The sequence below is a fragment of the Cervus canadensis genome, chromosome 29 (assembly GCF_019320065.1).
Source record: "Cervus canadensis isolate Bull #8, Minnesota chromosome 29, ASM1932006v1, whole genome shotgun sequence".
Taxonomy (NCBI): Eukaryota; Metazoa; Chordata; class Mammalia; order Artiodactyla; family Cervidae; genus Cervus; species Cervus canadensis.
Genome location: NC_057414.1, coordinates 44,860,547 through 44,880,064, shown reverse-complemented (window position 1 = coordinate 44,880,064; position 19,518 = coordinate 44,860,547). Strand labels below are relative to the sequence as shown.

The following is a 19,518-nucleotide window of genomic DNA, read 5'->3' as shown; positions in this document are numbered from 1 at the left end:
GTGGTCTCAGGGAGGCAGCAGAGGCACAGTGGCCGGGCGGGGGCGCGCCCGCCCGGCGCCCGTCCCCAGCAGAATGCCCTCCTGGCGTCCGCGCCCCACCTGGCCCAGCCCCCGCGACGCCCACTCAGGTCCGCGGCCCAGGTCCTCGCTGGCCAGGCAGACGTCGCGCCATCACACCTGCTGGCTCGGTCCCAGGCCGCCCCACGTCCCCGCCCGCCCGCCCACCCGCCCTCACGGAGACTGGCGTGGGTGACTTTACGGAAGGAATTTATTGTTCGGAACTAAAGTTGCTCACAGTTATTTGATGGGGTACACTGGGTGGGGCTCGTCCAATTCCGTGACGTCTGTGTGTGTCCGAGTACAAAAGAGGGAGGCTAACGAGAGGTATTGCTTTCCGGTCCTCGTCTCTGGAGGAGCCCCTCCAACGGGGGCCGCGTGGCTTTTGCTGTTATAGGTGTTTCGTTTTTTGTTATGTACTGAGATCCCAGCCTGGGGCGGGGTCAATGGAACAGAAGCATTAAAATGTATCCACGACGGGCGAGCAGGCAGGTGGACGCGACGTGGCCTTGTGGCGGCGCGGGCATGCAACCCCGCCTGCCGCGCGGCCCTCCGGGTGCAGTGACTCGCTGCCTTTCTTTGTCCTTGGTTGTTTTTTTTTTTTTTTAACTTTTTGTCATTTTAGTAAAAAAAAAAAACCCTTGCAATGCCCCCTGCCGTTTTGCGTGTTACGTGTAGGGGGCCAACTCGGGCCTTCCCCGGGCCCCACACTCGGACACAAAACCAAGATGGGCCCCGGCCTGGGCCCCCCAGGATGGAGTTGCGTCTCCTTGGGACCGAACCTGGGACAGAGCGAACCACGCCATTCTCTAAATATATTTATATGTGTGTGTATAGAAAGAACCGAACTCCAAGTCTAGCCCTGCCCCGCGGCCCGCCCCCCCACCCCAACACCCTTCTCCAAAAACAACCAAGAAAAAAAGTTTATAAAAATATCTTGCAGGAATTCTTTAAAGTTTACAGTAGCTTGCCGGCGCTGCACCGGCCGGCTGCCCCCAGCACCCCAACGGCTCTGTCCACGGGGCACCTCGGCCCAGACCCCACCCTGCCCAAGACACACACACACAGACAGACAGACGGATGGACAGACGGCAGGACGGCGCTGCTGCTGCCCCTTCCCTGAACAGAGAAGAAACTCAATAAGTTAAAACAGCAAATAAATAATACTGATCTCAGCCAGCCTCTGGGCGGGCGGGCACGCTCGGCCCTGGGTCTCTTTCCACCTGTGGCGCCCAGGGAGCTGGGGTGGGACGCGGCGGGTCAGGTGGGCAGCGCTGAGGTGCATGGATGTGGACGAGGAGCGGCAGGGAGGGGTGGGGCGCGCCGGGAAGAGGCCGAGGCGGCCGGGCCAGACGACTGCTTCGCCCCCTCGGGCCCGCCCCGGAGGCCGGCTGGACTGGCCGAGGGCGCTGGTCAGCGCGCGTCCAGTCGGGGGGCCCGGGTCCTCCTCCCCATGGCCATGCGGAGCTGAAACTGGGCAGAGCTGCCGCGCGGGCGGGCGGGCGGGCGGGCGGCGGGAGGAGGGCGGGTCTGCGGCAGCTGCCTTCGGTCAGCCAGAGTCCGGCGCAGAGCACGGAGGACGGCCTCGTGGAGGTGACATGTTAACTTTTCGGGATAATTCCTGGTATCAGAGTGGAGACAGTGGCGTTGTCAGAGACAGGCAGAGAGAGAGACAGCGAGAGAAAGAGAGAGCGGGCCCGGGCGGCCCGGCCTGGGCTGCAGACCCCGGGGCCCCCTTTCCTTTCCTCCCCGGCTTCACGACAGTCTAGACGGACAGAAGGGCGTGGCCCTCGGTCCACACGGGGCGGGCGGCGGGCCGCGCGAGGGGAGGGGGCTATGTGTCTGTCTAAGGCTGCTCCCGGCGGGCGGCGGGCAGCCCCGTCCTGGCCGCGTCCTTGCCCGCTGGGTACTCGGCGTCCCCTCCAGGGCCGGGGCCAGCGGCCGCGGAGTCCCCGAGTGGGCCGTGGGCACTCCGCTTGGCGGGTGTGCTGGGGGCCTGGGCCGCCTGCCCGTTCTTCTCGTCTGAAAAAAGTTGTTTAATTACGTCAAAGAAGTTACTCAATGGGCTGCCTGGGTGCACAGAACAGAAGACAAAAGAAAAAAAGAAAAGAGAGAAAAGGGGGGAGGGAGGGAAGAGAGAGAACAAGACGAATGAACCAGGGGCCCGCGAGGGCGTCTGCGCGGGCGCACGGGGCCGCGGCAGCAAGCGGGGCAGGTGGCCGGGGGGCTCGAGGCCTCTGGGCAGCGGGCTGGGGCCCAGGCCAGCAGGGACCCTCCTCCTCCGCCAGGCCTCCTGTCACCCTGCATCTTCAGCGGCAGGCCGGCCCAGCTCTGGAGTCAGAGGCGGAAAGGCCAGGGCCAGGCGGGACCCAGGGACTGGAGGCCAGAGCCAGTGTGCCCATCACACTCCTCCCGGGAGGCCTGGAGCCCGGCCCCCGGCCAGCCCAGATGGCACAGCGTGGACACAGAGGTCAGCAGCGGACAGACAGACGGACGGATGGGTGGACACGCATGGAGCTTGAGTGTGGTGGGGGCTGGGGCAGGCAGCCAGAGTGGAGGCCCTGGTCCCGGCGAGACCGTCCCAAGGGAAGAGGAAGGGGCAGCCATGGGGGCCCAGCCCACCAGGGACCCTGTGCTCTGGCCCCGGGACACCTCAGCCCCTCCTCCTAAGCCGGGCCCCACCCGGGCAAGAACGGGCAGGACCCCCTCTCTGCTCCGACGACGGAGCAGCAGGAGCCCCGCCCCGCCCCTTCCAGGGGGCAGAGGGCCTGACCCCAGCCTGCGGCCCAGGGATTAGGAGACCTAATCCAGCAGCTGGGAGCCTTGCTGGCCTTGGGGCCGAAGCGGCCCTTCCTGCTCTGAGCCTTGAAGTCCCTCCCTGGCCTGCCCTGATCTTGGGTTGGGCCTGCGGCCGCTCTGGAAACTGAGTGAGGGAGGCAGCTGGTGGCAGAGGCTGGGGGCTGGGCACAGCCGGGCTCCTTGGGGGCCAGCGCAGCCACGTGTACATGTCCAGGCCCCTCAGGTACACGGGGACCCCAGGACAGCCGGGGGTGGGGGCAGCACCCACCAGGAGCAGGCTGCAGGGGGTGCAGGGGTGAGCGATGGGGTGACAGGCTGGGGGGCCCAGGTGCGCGTGAGGGCTTCTTACCACATTTGGAAAGCCTCCCCGTCATCATTTCCATACAGTTAGTGGTGTCTGGAGCACAGAACGGAGAGAGGAGGGGAGACGTGTGAACACAGCTTCCAGCTCAGACCTCCAGCTGGGGGCAGCCTCAGGCCGGGCCCTGGGAGGGGGCGGGGCCGAGGGCAGGGCCGTAGCCACGGGTGGGCGGGGCCGTGGCCAAGGGTGGGCGGGGCTGTGGCCAAGGGGTGGGGCCAACGCAGGCGGGCTAAGAGGGCCGGGGCTCAGAGCCGGGCAGGGCTCCGCAGAGGGCAGAGGGCAGCGGAAAGCGGGGCCCCTCTCCTGGGCACTGGGGGGGGGGGGGTCGTGCCTGGCCCTCCCTCCCCTCTGACTCTGGGCCCAGAGCATGTGCATCGAAGCTGAGAGGTCCAAGCCTCTGGTTGGGGTCTGTGCTGGCTACCTTTGGCTCCTCAGCCTACCACTCACTCTTCGACCCGCTAGCTACAAGGCTCCCCTTTGCCCCAGACTCAGGGAGGCACCCTTTTCCCTACCCTCTCCACCCTCTGCTGGGCTGGGTCGGGTGGGCTGGGGGTGGGGAAGGCAGCCATGCCCTCTAAGGGCCCCTCCCTGGGCTGTGGCGGGGCCCTGCCGGAGTGGCCACCAGGTCTCAGCCTGGAGCCCCAGGGGGACCCCAGCTTCTGCACCCCTCCCCCCGTCCAGTGGCTCTAGGAATGAACTCTCTGGACAAACGAATCCAGTATGAGAGGGAGGGAACAGGTAAGGGCCAACCCCTGGGAGGGGCTAGGACTCCTCAAGTCCAGGGCTCCCTGAAAGAAGGCAGGGCAGAGGCCCAGAGCCGGCACCCAGCAGCCTCCAGGGAGGAGGTTCAGACCCAGAGCTGACGCGGGGGTGGGGCCTTGCAAAAAGGCTCGGTCCACCAGGTTTGCTACTGGGCCGGGGCCTAGTGGGGGGACACTGGCTGACGGGAGGGGGTCCCCTAGGATGGGACTCTGCCTGGCCAGGAGCAAAGAGGGCCCGTGTCCCTGTCCTCCAGGCAGTTCGCCAGGCCCCCTGCTCGCTTCCCGGGACAAGCTGTTCTTCCCCAGCTTTGGCCTCCCCCTGGGAACACTGCCTCCTCTGAGGTGGGGGCATTAAAGGCACAGCCCCCAGGCCAGCCAGCCCCCAGGGCCAGGGGAGTGGGCCCCCTCTGTGGGTCAGAGCCCCCCAGCCCCAGCCCCCCCACCAGTGGGGCACACGTGACAAGGGGCGAAGGTGGAACACAGACGATGGAATGAGCATGGCAGGGCGGGATGGACGGGGGCCACTCGGCCTCTAGGACCCCACACACAAGCACAGACGGTCACGGGGGCCCTGAGAGGGGGGCTCTGAGGGGGGTTCTGGGCTGGACCCTGTGCTCCCCAGGCCCACAAGGGCCTCACGGTCAGCTGGCATCTCCCGCCGCGAACCCGCGCCGCACGCCCTCCCTGACACGCCGCTCACCACTCATGCACGAGCCCCAGGGCTCACCCACACCCGCGCGGCTGCAGCCCCTCCCCGGCAGGGCCCAACAGGGCTGACGCTCAGGCTCCCGGGCCTCCAGCGCTGCAGGCCTGGGCAGCGCCGGCCCCTGTGTGCCCCGCTCTAGGCCCAGCTGGGGGGCCCCTGCTTTGGACCCCCCTGTCCTGCCCATCTAGGGGAGGGTGGGTGTGGTGGACAGCCCCTCACATCAGCCAGAGTGGGTACCAGAGTGGGTACCACCCCCGCCCAGGAGGATGCTCTGTGGGGGACCCCAAGGGCGCAGGGCCCCGGCAGGACCCTGGTCACTCCAGAGGAGCCCGCTCTCGCTGGCCTGGGGCCGGGTCGCCCCAAGTCCAGCTGCTCAGCTGGGTGCTGGGCCCGCGTGGCCTGTCCAGGGCCGGGAGGCGGCCGCTGGATGTGTGGGCGGGCGCAGGGCGCCCTCCTTGGGCCGGCCTGGCTCTCGCAGAGGACCTGCCCACAGCCCCCTCCCTGCCCCGGCGGTGGGGCCGGACACCTTACCTGCCAGCGTCAGAGGCTACTCTCGTAGCTGGTAGCCACCTTCTGGCCCTTAAGCCCAGCACCCCAGCTCAGTCCCGGAGCTGGCGGGGGGGGTTCTACAGTGGACAAGAGGCGCCTTTCAGCGTGCGTGCGGCCCTACCTCCCTGGTGTGCAGACGCCGCTGGTGGGAGGGCCCTGCTCCCTGGGGGCGCGCGGCTGCGGGCAAGGCGGCTCGTGGATGGGCCACGCCCCGTCCCCAGCCCTCGCGCAGCCGAGCGGGGCCCCACCCTCACCTGACAAGTGCTGGGCAGAGGGCTGCTCATGTGTGCTCAGCAACTGGGCCTGAATGGTCTCCACGACCCTCTTGAAGCGGCGGCTTGGGCCTGGGGGAGACAGGGCAGGTGAGGGGCAGGGCCGGTGGGGACCCCGCGCCCGGGGGCGGCCCCGGGCCTCCCCAGCGACTCACCAGACAAGAGCGTGAACGTGACCGAGTAAATGCCGTTCTCCTTCTGCGCGGCCCCGCCCTCCGTGTACGTGATGTCCACCTGGAACTTGACCGGCTTCTGGAACACGGCCGGGCCCCCCGTCGCCTTGTACTCGGCCCGGAAGCTCGTCTGGGAGATGACGCTGTGGCTGAGGCTGGGGATCTGTGGGCGCAGGCGGCGTGAGCGCGGCCTCCCCTTGTGGAGCCGCCCCCTCCAGCCCTGGCCCCAGGCCCCAGCGGCGGGGGCTCTCCGCCTCAGGCAGGTGGACCCCGACACAGGGCAGAAAGCAGGGCTCGAGTGGTGGGAGGGGAGAGGCCGGGCCAGAGTCTGGGCCGCGTGTAGGGGATGTGCGCCCCCGGGGTCAAGGCCCGGCTCTGCTGGATGCAGACCTGCGGTTCTGGTCGGGCCAAGCAGCCTCTGCGTGGAGGGGCTGCGGGGCGACCCACCAGGGGGCGCGTGGGGCTGCGGGAGGCGGGCAGTCTTGAGGCCCCAGGCGAACCCCCCAGACCTGCAGAGCCCCCTGCCCCATGACGAGGCCTCAGGTCCCTCCTCAGAGCAGCTGTGTGTCACCCCACCTCACCCTCGCCCCCAGCCTGGGCCCGCCCCAGGGGACCCCCGTCTCCCGCACCCCCGGCCCTGCCCAGGCCAGGGTGCCGGGGGCAGGGACCTCGTGGCATGAGGCTTACCGACAGGAAGGCGTGGACGATGTCCGCTTTGATGGAGCTCAGCGGCTTGTCCTTGATGACCACAAAGATCTGCTCCTCCTTCTCCAGGCTGATGAAGTTCCCGAACCAGGACTTCTTGGCAAGCCTGGGTGCAGGCGGGCGGCTGGTCAGCTCAGGGCAAGCCAGCATGCCGTGAGCGCCGGCCTGTCCACCCCCTGGGCTGCGGGCAGCTCGCTGTCCTAACTGGACCCCTACCCTGGCCCCAGCATCCTGACCCTCAGCCCACAGCCCCGACCCTCACCATCCTGACCCTGACCTCTGACCAATTATCCTGACCCTCACCCCACAGCCCTGACCCCCACCATCCTGACCTGACCTCTGACCCCATCATCCTGACCCTCACCCCACAGCCCTGACCCCCCACCATCCTGACCCTGACCTCTGACTCCATTCTGACCCTCACCCCACAGCTCCTGCCTTGACCCCATCATGGTGACTGTGACCCCACAGCCCTGACCCCCACCATCCTGACCTGACCTCTGACCCCATCCTGGCCCACACCTTGACCCCATCACGGTGACTGTGACCCCACAGCTCTGACCCCCCATCCTGACCCCCATCCCAGCTGTGACTGTGACCCCATCTTGACTCCACTATCCTGACCGACTCCCCACCCTAATCGTCCCTCCATCCTGACCCCTGACCACCCCCGCCCGACCCCGCAGCCCTCACGCTGGTCCCACAGCCACCCCCTCCCACCTGGGTGTGGACAGCAGCCACTGAGACCCCATCAGGAGGGGAGAGTGGGGGGCGCCCTGCCCTCAAGCGCCCCCAACCCCAGCCTTGCGTTACGCCACGGTTTGGGGGTGACTTGCGGAGCGGCCTCCCTGCAGTTTCCAGGGAGAGGTACCCATCGGGGGCTCTGTGGGTGGGGCGGGGCGGGGGGGACTCTGCGCAGGTCTGCCCAGGGTGGGGGCAGGGATGGGGTCAGAGGACAGGGTTTGTGCCCCAGATGCCACCTGCCCTCCCTCTGTGCCCGGGGACTGGTGCCGGTGCCCCCGCCCAGGTTACTCCTGGAACACCGAGCTCGCTTCGACCCCAGGGGGCCCAGCTGCTGCGTGGGGCAGAGCAGGGGCCACCCCAGGGACCCAGGGCAGCAGCACCCTCTCGCATGAGAGCCCGCATCTCGTGGGCACCCAGCCTGCGCTGCCCATTGCCCTCCGTCCCTCTGCCGCGTCCGAGGCCCTTCTCCGGGCCGGGCCGCCCCTCAGCGCACACGTCCTGCCTCCCGCATTCAGCCTGTGTGGGCCCCTCCCACAGAGGACAAGGCCTGAGACTCGCTTCTGAGCAGGAGGGCGGTGGGCCTCTCCCCAGAGATCAGGCTCTGAAAGGCCGGCCTCCACAAGCAGGGGCCCCACCCAGGCCAGTCTTGCTCGCAAGGCGCTGGCAGCGTGAGCGGTGGAGCCTGACGCCCCGCGGGCGCCGGGCTGGGTCGTGGCTTGCGGGGTATCCTCCCGCTGTGCGGCGCCGCTTTGTCTTGACCGTTTCTGGAGCTGCTCTGAGGTCCCTGGTGACGCCACGGTGGCTGGCAGCCTGCCCACAGAGGCTGTGTCCACTCATGGGGCCGGAGCCGGCCTCTGGGCGTGGCCTCCAAGGCAGAGACGCGGGACCTGCCCTTCCTGGCCCGCGGCGGTTGCTGGCCACCTTCACCTCCTTCCGCACACCCTGCTGGCTCTGCAGCCGTCGGCGCATCAGAACGCTGTGGGCCTGAAGTTCAGACGAGGGGCCAGGAGGTGACCCTGGAGTCCGCGGTGGGGGCCAGCACCCCGTCTCCCTTGACGAAGAGGCCAAGAAACAGGAGCGCTCAGTTGTGCACTTGGCGTCGGGTCTGACGGCAGCCTGAGGGGCTGGGAAGGCCTGTGAGGTCCAGTCTGGGCCCGGCTGGGCCTGTTGGTGAAGGCATGTTGTCTGATAGCAGCTTTTACACGTGCTGACACGGACTCTGAGCCTCACCCGCTGGGGGAAGGCGCTGAGAGCAAAGGCTGGGCCTCCCGGAGGAGACGGGGCTCACAGGCCCGAGATGAGGCACCTGCCTGGTTCCCTGCCCACGGAGCCCAGAGTCTGCGCCATTGTGCAGGCTGGATGCGAACGCCGCGCACACACAACGGGCCGAGGCTGCGACCATGTGGGGGGCACGTCTCTGGGTGGGCGACCACGACCTCACGAGGAGTGGGTGCCGGGGACGCCCCTGCCCCAGAGCCACCCATCTGCTCCCCCGTCACCCACACCCACTGGATGCCAGCCAGGGCCCTTGGCGGGGGGATGAGGCCTCCAGGACTTGAGCGTGGGCGCGAGAGGCTGTGGGCCGCCTGCACGTGCTGTCCGCTGCTCTGGGTAGGCTTTTTTTTTTTAGCTTTTCTGGAAAACCTAACAATTAAGTTACAAACGTGGTTGCCAGAGCTGCTAATGACAGCAGGAAATCTGGCCGAACGGACACCAACGGGGGTCCCAGAGGCCCCGAGACCCTGCACCTGGGGCTGGCAGCCCCGTGGCTCCAGCCTAGTACTGCATCGACAGGCCCCATGCGGGGTCTCGACACTGCGGAAAGAGAGCTTCTCTCGCAGTGAGGTCACGGCAGCCCTGCCCACGGCCACCCCGCAGGTCGCGTTCACACGGTGAAGGGAGAGAGGCTGGAGCCTCTAGGGTGTCTGGGCTGCAGACACAGGGACTTGTGTCCAGACGCCCAGGCAGCACTGCGCCCCTGTCACCTCAGGGCCGCGCTTCCGCCTCATGCGGGATGGTTGGCAGAGGCCCTTCCTATGGGCACTTCACAGCTGGCCCCCAGGGGCTTGGGGCCCTCCAGCTTCCCTGCGTGGAGCCCGTGGCTCGCAGCAGGAGCGGAGTCACTCTGAGGCGCAGCTGTGCCATCCCCGCTGCCTGCGACCCCCCCACCCCAGCTTCGGAGTAGCTTTGGAGCAGATCTGGGCAGGCCCGCGTCCCCCTCCGCCCGGCCCGGCGCCTGCCCTGGCACTCAAGGTGGAGACGCGGGCGGCCCCACCGCCCTAGTGACCCCGGCCTGACACCCAGGGTCCATCCTGGATGCCCACGCACTCCACATCCAGGCAGCGGAAGGAGCCGGCAGCTCACACTCGAGCTCAAGCAGGGCCACTTACTCTGGGGACGACTCCGGGGTCAGGTTGGACATCTCCTCGGGCGTCGGAACTGCGCGGGAAGGACAGGGAGAGAGCGCGGTGACCGCCCCGCCCCCGGCAGGGCCGCCGCACGGGGAGCTGTCCGCTCTCCTGGTGCTGAAACCAGGCTTCGCCTTCTCTGGCCTCAGCCGGCGCCGCGGTCTCTGATGGCGGCCCCGCCCCCCGCGCCCTGCCCGGCTGACCGGGTGCGGCTGCTGTGCCCGGCCCCCGCCGTGTCTGGCCACGCTCACCTTGCAGTTTCCGGCGGTGGAAGCGGGGTGACCCCAGGAAGCTGTTCTTGATGGAGTTGAGCCGCGTCCTCCAGGGCACCCCTCCCACGCTGGGGCTGGACGGCGGCGTGGGGTTGGGCGTGCCGGCCGGGCTCTCCTTGGGCGTGTGCACAGGCGTCCCCTTGGGGGTAGGGAGGGGACTGCCCCTTGGAGAGGGGTGAGGGGTCACCTGTATGGTGGGGACAGATTTGGTGTTCGGTTCAGTTCCGGTGGGTGGGAGCTGGGCAGGCGACGGCAGGGCGGGTGGGCCCGGGGGCGGGGCCAGCTGCGGGCTGAGGCCCCCTGGGACAAGGGGCTGGGCCTGGGTGCCCGCCGGGAGCGGGTTGGACTTGGCGCCCTGCAGCGGCTTGTCGGTCAGCTTGGCCTTGCTCGGCAAGGTCTGGGTCTTGGGGTTGGGCCGCGGGGCGGCCTGCGGAGGGAGGAGTTGTCCAGGCCGGGAGGCGCTCCGGCAAGCTTCAGGCTCCGCGGAGGTGGCCGGGGGGCAGGGCACAAAGGGGAGCTCATGGGGCGGGGGAGGCAGGACGAACTTTCTAATAGGCTACAGGGCAGGCAGGAGCCGCAGGTAGAGCAGGGGGCCCCCAGAGCCCAGCGCGCGCCCCGCCCCCAGCATGCCCCGCCCCCCCGCAAGTACACACAGCGCCAGGAGGACCCCAAGGCAGGAGGGGGGAGCAGGCGGGCGGGGGGAGCGTTCGCCACAAGAGGAAACGACACACGAGAAAACAAAACAGAGAACGTGCAGTTAGCGAGAGCAGCCGGAGCCCCAGAGCAGCACGCAGGGCGGGGGTCCGCCCGGCCGCCCCCTACCCGGGCTCGCCCTGGCGGGCAGCTCACTCACCCGGGGGCTGCTGAGCGGGCTGGTGGACAGGCCTGAGGAGGCACCGCTGATGGACCTGGACCTGGGAACACAGGCGCGCAGAGCAGCTCAGACGGCGGGGGGTGGCCACCGGCTCCCGGCGCCTCTCTTCTCAGGGGCGCCTGCAGAGAGCCCCGCAGCAGCCGCGGCCCAGCGCATGCCTGGCAGTGCCCAGGGCGGGCCCGCAGTCCCCACCAGCCTCGCACCAGGCCCAGGAGGGCCCGGGCCCCTGGGGGCCGTTGGAGCCGGCGGCCTGGGGGCTCCTCTTCCCCCCACGCAAAAGCTGCCCCACGTCCGAGGCCCGAAGCCCCAGGTCTGGAGGGCAGAGAGGGGCCCTCAGCAAGGCTCGAGAGCCTGGTGAGCAGAGGGACGGGGGAGGCGAGGCTCCCGGGGTCCCCTCTCCGTGGGCCCACTGACCCGAGCCCAACTGAACCTCCAGGCTGAGTTGGCACAGACCCAGAGTCCTGCACTCTGCCCAGCGCCTCACCCCCTGGTGCCTGGGCACCAGCCCAGCCCCTCCATGCCCACGGCCCACCCGTGTGGCCCAGAGCCGCCCACCGCCCCGCCTCACTCGTACGGCGCCTGTGACGGCCGTCAGCAGGGACACAGACTCTGTCCACCCCGGCCCTATGTGGCCTGCAGACCTGGCCTGGGCACAACCGCACAGAGGTCACTGGCCCAGCACGCCCGGCAGAGACCACCACGGCCGCTGCCCCCTCGGGGCAGGAACCGGACACCTCTCAGGGCAGGGCCGGGCCTGCGGGGCCTTGCTCCACCACCCATGTGGCCTCGAGGGAAAGGAGACGCCCGCTCACCCCTGGGCGCCAGCCATCCTTAGAGGAAGGAAACCGGAGGGGTCGAGGCAGCCACAGGAGAGAAGAGGACAGAACAGAGTGAAGGGCGGCCACACCGCCCGCCCGGCCATGCTGCCGACGCTGCGGCCAGCCCCTGGGCCTCGGGGAGGAGCCGGGCCCCTGCAGGCCAGGCCCCCAGCACCTGTGGGCTAGAGCCCCACAGCGACGACCCTCCGACTGCCCCCGCCTGACGCAGCCACAGAGCCGGCACGGCGCTGACCTTGCCCTCGGCAGCCCCAGCCCAGTCCGCCTGCGTCCACCGGGCCGGGCCCGATGCTCTCAGACGTGACAGACGTGAGCACAGAGCTGGGGCTGGTGGCGGTCCCGGCAGGGGCCCACCCCCACACCGCAGCCGGCAGGGGCAGCAATCACGAGCTTGCCGCTCGGCACAGAGGAAGCAAAAAAGCAGCACAGAGAGACGGGCCGCGTCCACACCCTGCTGTCTAACCCTGGAAGCTGAGCTGCGGGAAGGTCACGCCAGCGCGGAGCAGCCGGCGGGGGGCGGGGGGGGCACGGAGGGGGAGCTGGGGGGGCCAGAGCAGGCGAGGCCCCACCACGGGCACTGCCGCGGGCAGCGGGCCCTACAGGCGGGGCGCCGGGGGCCCGGAGGGCTGGGCCACATGCAGGGCCTCCTGGGACCCACACGGCCCCCCTGCCCCTTCCTGGGGAGCCTGCAGCGCCCGGGGCAACCACCGCCACTCTGGTCCTTGTGGACAGCAGGGCGGCCCCTGGACATAGGCCAGTGTGGAGTGGGGAAGGGTAGCCGAACAGGCGCAGAGGCCCGCTGACCACAGCCGAGGGCAGCCCAGGGCCCAGGGCGGGCAGAGTCCGGGTCTCCTGGCCCACTTAGGGGGCCGCATTCCTCCTCCTGGGCGTCAGCCTCAGCTGACCAGCCCTTCCCCCGGCTCGCGGCTTGCGGGAAGGCTCCCTCGCCAGAGGGCGGAGGCCACCCGAGGCCCGGCCCTGCCCCCAGGCCCGCCCGCTGTCTGTGGGGCTGGGGCGGGGGATGGGGGGCAGGGTGTATACCTGTCTTCTTTGCTGAATTGGGGGTGGGCTTCAGCGATATCCAGGCTTTTACTGAACATTGCTTTACTACAGCGGGAACAAAGCGAGAAAACAGAGTTACTGCCGCGGGCCCGCCAGGCGGTCCAGGAGGCCGGCCCTCCACACCTCCGAGCTGGGCACAGCCCGCCGGCCGAGGCCAGGCGCACAGGAGGGCCGGTCAGGCGGGAGCGCCCAGCGCTGGGCAGGGCGGCCTGGCCTGCCTCGGAGGACACCTGGCACCGCCCAGGGGTGTGGCCTGCCACCAGGACAAGGGGCCAAGCCAGGGGGGAAGCAGCCTCTGAGGAGGAGCAGAGAGTGCGGGGGGCTGGGGTGGGGACCGGGGAGGGGGCGGCTTTCCAGTGACCCCTGGGGTTGGTCACCCCTGACCGGTGACCCCTGACCCCGCCTCAGCCCCCTGCAGCCCCTGAGGCACGAGGGCCTGAAAGGCAGAGCGGAAGCCAGGACGGCCGCAGGTGGGGTGTGCGGGGTGGGGGGAGGCTGGCGAGCCCCCAGCGTGCCCACAGCTGTGGAACCGGAAGCCAGCGCAAGGCTCGGGAAGGATGGTGGCGGCCTTTCTGCAGGGCCCCTCCAGGAGAGGCATGCTCCAACAAGCAGGAGGCGGGCACAATCCGGGCAGGACCTTCCTCCTGCTCCTCCCTGCCCCCTACCCCAGGGCAGGACCCGTGGGCAGTGGACCGCAGTGGCCGGCAGACCTGGAGAGGGCCCCAGAAGCTGGGACCCCGGAGGGTGGGGGCTGGGACCACTCAGGGTGGGGGCCGTGGCCAGTGGGTCAGTGGCCCGTTTAATCCTGACAGTGGCCCATAGCCTGCAGCTCCTCAGAGGCCTGGCTGGCCCCAGCGCCGAGCACCCCGCTGACCGGTGTGGCTGGGGCTCCGGCGGCGAGACCTTCCGCAGAGCTCCCAGCCCAGGGCGTCCCCGAGGGCTGAAGGCCCTGCCTGGGCAGGGAGGCTTGGTCTCACCCAGCATCTCGAGGGCAGCAGAGGCTCTGAAGGGCCCCGATGCCCGTCCCTCCTCGGGGGGGGGGGTCCAGAAACCCCCACCCCAAGATTCCATGTCTCTGACCCCTGCGTGGCCACAGCTGACCCAAACATGGGCTCAGCATCAACCAGGGTCAAGCCTCCTGGGCTGCGGTTCTGAACACAGCCCCCTCCGCCCAGCCCAGTCTGGCCCTGCCCGGTCTGATCCACTCCGGCCTCGCTCCATCCAGGATGGCCTCACCCAACCCAGTCTGACCCAGGCCAACCAAGCAAAGCCCTGCCGCTCAGCCCAGCCCAGCCCAGCCCAGCCCAGCCTGCTCCGGCCCAGAGTTCGGCCCAGATCACCTTATTCCAGCTAAGCCCAGCCAGCCAGCCCAGTTCAGCCCTTCCCAGCCAGCTCCGAGCAGCCAGCGCAGCCCATGCAGGCCCCCGCCCCCCAGGCACAGCACAGCCCAGTGCCACGCAGCGGCCTTGGCCCAGCCCCAGGGCCGGGGTGCAGAGAGGAGCCAGGCCCGGTCCAGCGCCGCCCGGCCAGGGCGACAGGAGGCACGCACCTCTGGCCATGCTGGGCCATCTCCAGGGCCCGCCGGGCGGGCACGGGGGAGCCGCCGTCAGTCACGCTCAGCACCTCCATGGACTTCCGCTCGGGCCGCCGCTTGCCGTGCCGATTGAGCATTGGAGAGTCCACGCGCTTCCGGGGCGGGTCTGCGTGCAGAGCGGGGTCAGGGCCCGGCAGCCCCCAGGGGCGGCACGGGCCGGCCCCGGGGACCCCGTACCTATCTCGTTCCTGGGTGGCAGGTCCTCGTCCTCGTGGCTCGGGTACCTTTCCTTCCGGTCCAGGAGGAGGAAGTAGATCATCTTCTCCTGGTTCTCCCTGCAGAGGGTGAGAGGCGCCGGGAAGGGTGGATGGGGGTCCCTGGAGGGCGGGACCCCACCCCCAGGCAGGCCCCCGGACGCACTCCTCGGACAGCAGGTCCTGCAGCAGCTTGTTGCGGTCCCGGAAGCAGCCGAGCGAGTGCATGCTGTCCAGCACGTCGGGGTCGATGTCCTCCAGGCTGGGCAGCGAGCGGATCTGCACCTTGCGGGGGACGGGCTGCTCCGGCTCCGGCTCGTTCTTGCCTCCTCTGCGGGGACAGGGCCCGGTCACTCCCTCCAGCCACGCCTGAGGCTCCTCGCCCGCTCCCCGGCCCTGGGCCTGAGTCCTGCTGCTCTCCCTGTGCCCGGCCTCTGCACATCTCCTGCGTCCTGCCTGTGCCCAGCGCGGGCCGGCCAGGGTCCCCGAGAGCTGGCCGGGGGCCACCGAGGCTGGAGGCAGGCCTGCGCTGGGCCGGGCCCTCCCCCCACGCCGTCCCTAGCGGGCCCTCCGGGCCACAGAGGCAGGCAAAGCGGGCGATGAGGGCAGGAAAAGCTACTTACATATACCATATGTGTTTCTGAATGTGCTCTAGCTACAAGGAAAGAGAAACAGGGAGTTAGTAGGAGGAAGGAGCGGAGGCCGCGTTAGGAGGCCAGAGGGGCAGGAGCGGAGGGGCGGGGCAGGAGGCTGAGCAGAGCGAGCCAGTCGCGGGGGCGGGGGGAGACAGGTGTGGAGCGGGGGGCAGGCGGGGACGGCGGGGGCTCACGGAGGGGGGCCATCCCAGACGCCTGGCTAGCACCCTGAGCCTACCTACCCACGGGGGAGAGAACAGGCCTCCCCGGAGACGGCGGGGAGCTAGGGGAGAGCGGGGCTCCGGGGTGGCAGTAGGAGCCCTCCGGGGGGGCTCGGGGCGGGGAGGAGGAAGGGGAGCAGGGGGCAGCGGGGGCGCTGGACGCAGGGAGAGCAGGAGGCGTCCGCCCCGACGGGGGCGCGCTGGGCCTCTCTTCAGAGCGGGGCCCCGAAACCCTGGTCCCCCCAGAAGCTGGCTCCCCCCACCCCACCGCCGGGCGCCCCCGACCCTGGTCCCCCCCAGACCCTAGTCCCCCCCCAGCCCCGGAGCGAGTCCGGAAGAACCGCACTCAGGGCTCTGCCCCGGCGCACGCACCGTGAGGCGCCGCGCCGCGTCCACCTCGATCATGCCGCGCAGCAGGCTCTGGCAGTCGGGCGGAATAAAGTGCGGCATGTGGAAGACGCCGCGCTTCACCTTCTCCAGCAGCTGCCGCAGGTTGTCGTCGTCGAAGGGCAGCGCCCCCTGCCGGCGGGGCGGGGTCAAGGCGGGCGGACCCACAGGGCGGGGCGTGGGGGGCGTGGGGGGCAGAGGGGCGGGGATTGGGGGGATGGAGGGGGAGGGGGCGATGGGGGAGGAGGTGCGGGGGCGAGGGGCGCTGGGAGGACCGACGAGGCGGGGTACGGGCGCAGGGAGCCTCACCACCAGCAGCGCGAACAGAATCACGCCGCAGCTCCACACGTCTGCCTTGCGGCCATCGTATTTCTCCCCCTGCGGACAGTCCTGGGGTTGGCGGGTGCGCAGGGCCGGAATTCTTGCGGGGACGGAGGGTCCGGGAGGGGCTGGCCCCGGGGGCGGCGCCTCGGCCAGGCGGCCAAGCCCCAACCTGGGGGTCTGCAATCACCGGGGCAGGGAGGCCCCTTGTCTGGACAGGGGCTGGGGTGGGGTGGCTACTTACCCGGATCACCTCTGGACAGGCATAGTGGGGCGACCTGAAGGCAAAAGCCGAAGTCAGGGCAGGAGGCTCAGGACGCACCATGCCCCGGCCATCCCATCCCCTGGACTTCTGGGCTGCCCCGCAGAACGGCAGCAGGTGGAGACTGAGGGCGGGGTGACCCCCGCTCCATGCCTCCAGACTCTGCCTGGCGTGGATGCCCTACTGGGGCGTCCCAGGGCTTTGGTGCCAATTCTCCCACAACCTCATACCCTCTGCATGCTCCCGGGAGCCAGGGACCCAAGGAGCCGGCGGGCAGAGGCAGGACCACGGGGCACGCCTTATCCCCGCCCCGGCAGCCCCACGGGGGAGCCGGGCCCCTGCCTCCAGCCTAGACCACGGGGCCACCTGGAGGGGCAGCCATGGGCCCAGGCTGCGGCCACCGTCCTGGCCCGTGTAGAACCGGAGGCCGGCTCGGGGCTCAGCTCACCCGCAGCTGGTCTCCAGCAGGCTGTCGCCAACCTGCAGCGACGCCATGCCGAAGTCTGCGATCCGGATGTTATTCTTCTCGTCCAGCAGAAGGTTTTCTGGTTTCAGATCCCTGTGGCTGGAAGGAAGGTGGGATTGAGGCTGACCGCCGCGGGAGCCCTCGGCCCCCCTAAAACCCCGCCCTCACAGCACGAGGCCAATGGCAGCGCAGCCTGCTGACGTCACCAGCGGCCAATCGGAAGTCTCCCTCGGGCAGATGGCTGCAGGGTGGCAGGATGGGCAGACAGGGCTGCCAGCGATGGGCACGCTCTGCTTTACTCCCTAGAGTCTCTCCCCTTTCCTGCTTCCCCCACCACATCTCACACGTGTTCTGTCTGGGCCCTTCCCCCACCACACCTGCTCTGGGCCAGCACCAACCTGGGGCCCCCAGACCAAGGATGCCCTGGCCCCGGGGCCTCTGAAAGCACCAAGGAGATTTGGGTGGGCACCTGGCAGAAAGCTTTCTGATGCCCCGAGGGGTCAGTAGGGATATACTGTCTGATCCACTGAGGGGCGGGGGGAGTGCAAGAGCTGGGGCAGGCACACCAGCAGGAATGGGGCCTACTCGGTGGGGAATGGGGTGCCTGGGGCACCCGCACAGAGATCCAACCAGTGCGCCCTAAAGGAGGTCAGAATGATGAAGCTGAAGCATCAATACTTTGGCCACCTGATGCGAAGAGCTGACTTATTGGAAAAGACCCTGATGCTGGGAAAGACTGAAGGCAGTAGGAGAAGGGGACGACAGAGGATGAGATGGTTGGATGGCATCACCGACTCAATGGATATGAGTTTGAGTAAGCTCTGGGAGTTGGTGATGGACAGGGAGGCCTGGCGTGCTGTAGTCCATGGGGTCGCCAAGAGTCGGACATGACTGAGCGACTGAACTGGGGTGCCTGGAGGGGCAGAGGGGCACCTGGTGGGGGCAGGGCGCCTGGTGGGCGGGGCACACACCATATGGAGTGGCTGTGGCAGAAGTCCAGCGCAGAGATGATCTGGCGGAAGAACTTCCGAGCCTCTTTGGGGGTCAGCCTCCCCTTCTTGACCAGGTAGTCAAAAAGCTCTCCACCAGACACGTGTTCTAGCACCAGGTATCTGCAGGGGGCAGGCAGGCGTTGGGTGGGTGCACCCAGCCAGGCCACCGCTGGCCAGAGGCGGTGGGCCACCACCTGGTCCCAGCACTGCCCTCGGCAGGTGGGCGCCCACCCACTCCCCTCCTGGCAGGCCCAAGAAACAGGCCCACACTGAGCCTCAAGGCCAGAGAGCACTGAGGTAGCTGACCCTCTCGTGAGCCTGAGGTGTGGTCCTTCCAGGCCCTTCCTGGGTTCCTGGATGAGCGAGGACACGTCAGATGCTTAGGCCCTGAGGGAGCCGGGGGCCAGCAGGGCAGACCTCAAACGGGATGGGAGCTGGCAGGGCACAGCTGGTCTGGGAAGATGTGTGGTAGGGCGGAAGGAGGGCCCGGGGAAGGAGGGGCCAGGGTGAGGAGGAGGGGCCTGGGGAGGAGGGGCCAGGGTGGGGGGGAGGGGCCAGGGTGGGGAGGGGCCAGGGTGAGGAGGGACCTGGGTGGGGGTTCAGATGGCAGGTAGAGACGGCCCCCACTTGGCTCAACACAGCTGGGTGCTGTATGGGGGGAACCCCACTGCCCTCTGAACCGAGAAGTGGGCTGTGTCCGAGCTGAGCCTCCCTGGGGTGGAGCCTGAGGGGCTGGTCTCTGGGGTGGGCTGGGCGGTGGTCCTCAGGGGAGCTGGGACTCAGGCTGAGCACAGACCCTGAGGAACCCCTGGTGGGAGCTGGCCAAGGGTGGTTCTGGTGGTCTGAGGGGACTTGGGGACAGGAGGGGGTGACAGGGGCCATGTGGTGGGACCAGGGCGGGCAGGGATGGAGTGTGGGCCTGGGGGGCGGGGTGGCATCAGGAGCTGGTCTTACAGAAATGGAGGGGCTGGTGCAGGGGCAGCCTGTGTGTGTGGCGAGGAGGAGTTCGGGGAGGAAGGGCCTGGGACACGGGGTGGGGACATGGGGTGTCAGCAGGGAGAAGGGCGGTTCCCGGGGCCTGCCCTGTTCCTGAGAGGGGTCCAGGAGGTACCCCAGCTCAGGAGCAGAGACCCCCGCCTCAGCTCCCACCTCCAGGCTCCCAGCCCACCCTGGCACCCGGGAGGGTGCTGGGCCCAGCAGCAGCCAGGCTGGCCAGCCTGTGTCCTCCCAGCATCCCGCCCCGTCACCCAGCCTGTCTTGACCGTGTCCCCCACCTGGCCTGCCATCCCTGGTCCCTCCCTGCTTCTAGCTCATCTTGGGCGGCCTCCCAGGAGCCACACTATCTGCCCAGCAGCCCCATAAGTATCAGAACAGCAGGACACGTGACTCTCTCCTGTGTGCAGACATGGGCCAGACCTGCGCAGCACCCACCCGCACCCCAGGCTCACAGGCCATCACCGAGACACGACCAGGTGGGTCCTCAGTCAGGTCAACGGGGGTGATGTAGACAGGAGGGGAGACCCATGGGTCGTGCCCCTCATCGTGGTCCTGATGGAAGCTCCAGCTCACCAGTGTTGGGGGCCCAGAACCACCCCCACCTCCCTCAGCCCCCAGGCCTGAGGTGCGGGGGCAGTGTTCTTCCCGGGGCCCCATGGGGGCGGCTTGTCACACCGTCTGCCACTGAACACTCGGAGGGGGCTGTTGGTGGGGCGCTGGGCCCCCTGCTCCCCCAGGGCTGCCCAGGACAGAGCCCCCGGGGCTGGCCGGCCTGCGTGCATCAGGGCGCAGTCAGGGCCGGGCTGGAGGCCCCGAGGGCTGGGGCCACGGGCCTGCGGGGGCGGTGCCAGGCCGGCGTCCCACCCTCACC

At 69.1% G+C, this 19,518-nt stretch overlaps 1 protein-coding gene across 21 annotated transcripts in view; it reads right to left on the bottom strand.

Moving 5' to 3' along the window:
• Positions 1 to 250: 250 nt before the first annotated feature.
• Positions 251 to 19,518, bottom strand: part of BRSK2 (BR serine/threonine kinase 2) — a 48,674-nt gene continuing 29,406 nt past the window's right edge. For 3 of the 21 annotated variants that reach the window (XM_043452503.1, XM_043452501.1, XM_043452514.1), the window contains 19 exons: positions 17,631 to 17,771; positions 16,642 to 16,758; positions 16,176 to 16,209; positions 15,920 to 15,988; positions 15,596 to 15,742; positions 14,991 to 15,022; positions 14,534 to 14,698; positions 14,351 to 14,448; positions 14,129 to 14,279; positions 12,559 to 12,624; positions 11,494 to 11,511; positions 10,661 to 10,721; positions 9,787 to 9,994; positions 9,518 to 9,566; positions 6,366 to 6,489; positions 5,661 to 5,841; positions 5,488 to 5,577; positions 3,206 to 3,253; positions 251 to 2,127 (listed from right to left, as the gene is read on the bottom strand). In XM_043452503.1, coding sequence (XP_043308438.1) covers positions 1,904 to 2,127; positions 3,206 to 3,253; positions 5,488 to 5,577; positions 5,661 to 5,841; positions 6,366 to 6,489; positions 9,518 to 9,566; positions 9,787 to 9,994; positions 10,661 to 10,721; positions 11,494 to 11,511; positions 12,559 to 12,624; positions 14,129 to 14,279; positions 14,351 to 14,448; positions 14,534 to 14,698; positions 14,991 to 15,022; positions 15,596 to 15,742; positions 15,920 to 15,988; positions 16,176 to 16,209; positions 16,642 to 16,758; positions 17,631 to 17,771 — 2,023 coding nt within the window. In that variant the 3' untranslated portion in view covers positions 251 to 1,903. Of the gene's footprint in view, positions 2,128 to 3,205; positions 3,254 to 5,215; positions 5,311 to 5,487; positions 5,578 to 5,660; positions 5,842 to 6,365; positions 6,490 to 9,517; positions 9,567 to 9,786; positions 9,995 to 10,660; positions 10,722 to 11,493; positions 11,512 to 12,558; positions 12,625 to 14,128; positions 14,280 to 14,350; positions 14,449 to 14,533; positions 14,699 to 14,990; positions 15,023 to 15,595; positions 15,743 to 15,919; positions 15,989 to 16,175; positions 16,210 to 16,641; positions 16,759 to 17,630; positions 17,772 to 19,518 lie in introns of all 21 variants that reach the window. The other 18 variants (XR_006266473.1, XR_006266474.1, XR_006266475.1 and 15 more) reach the window with 18 other exon arrangements.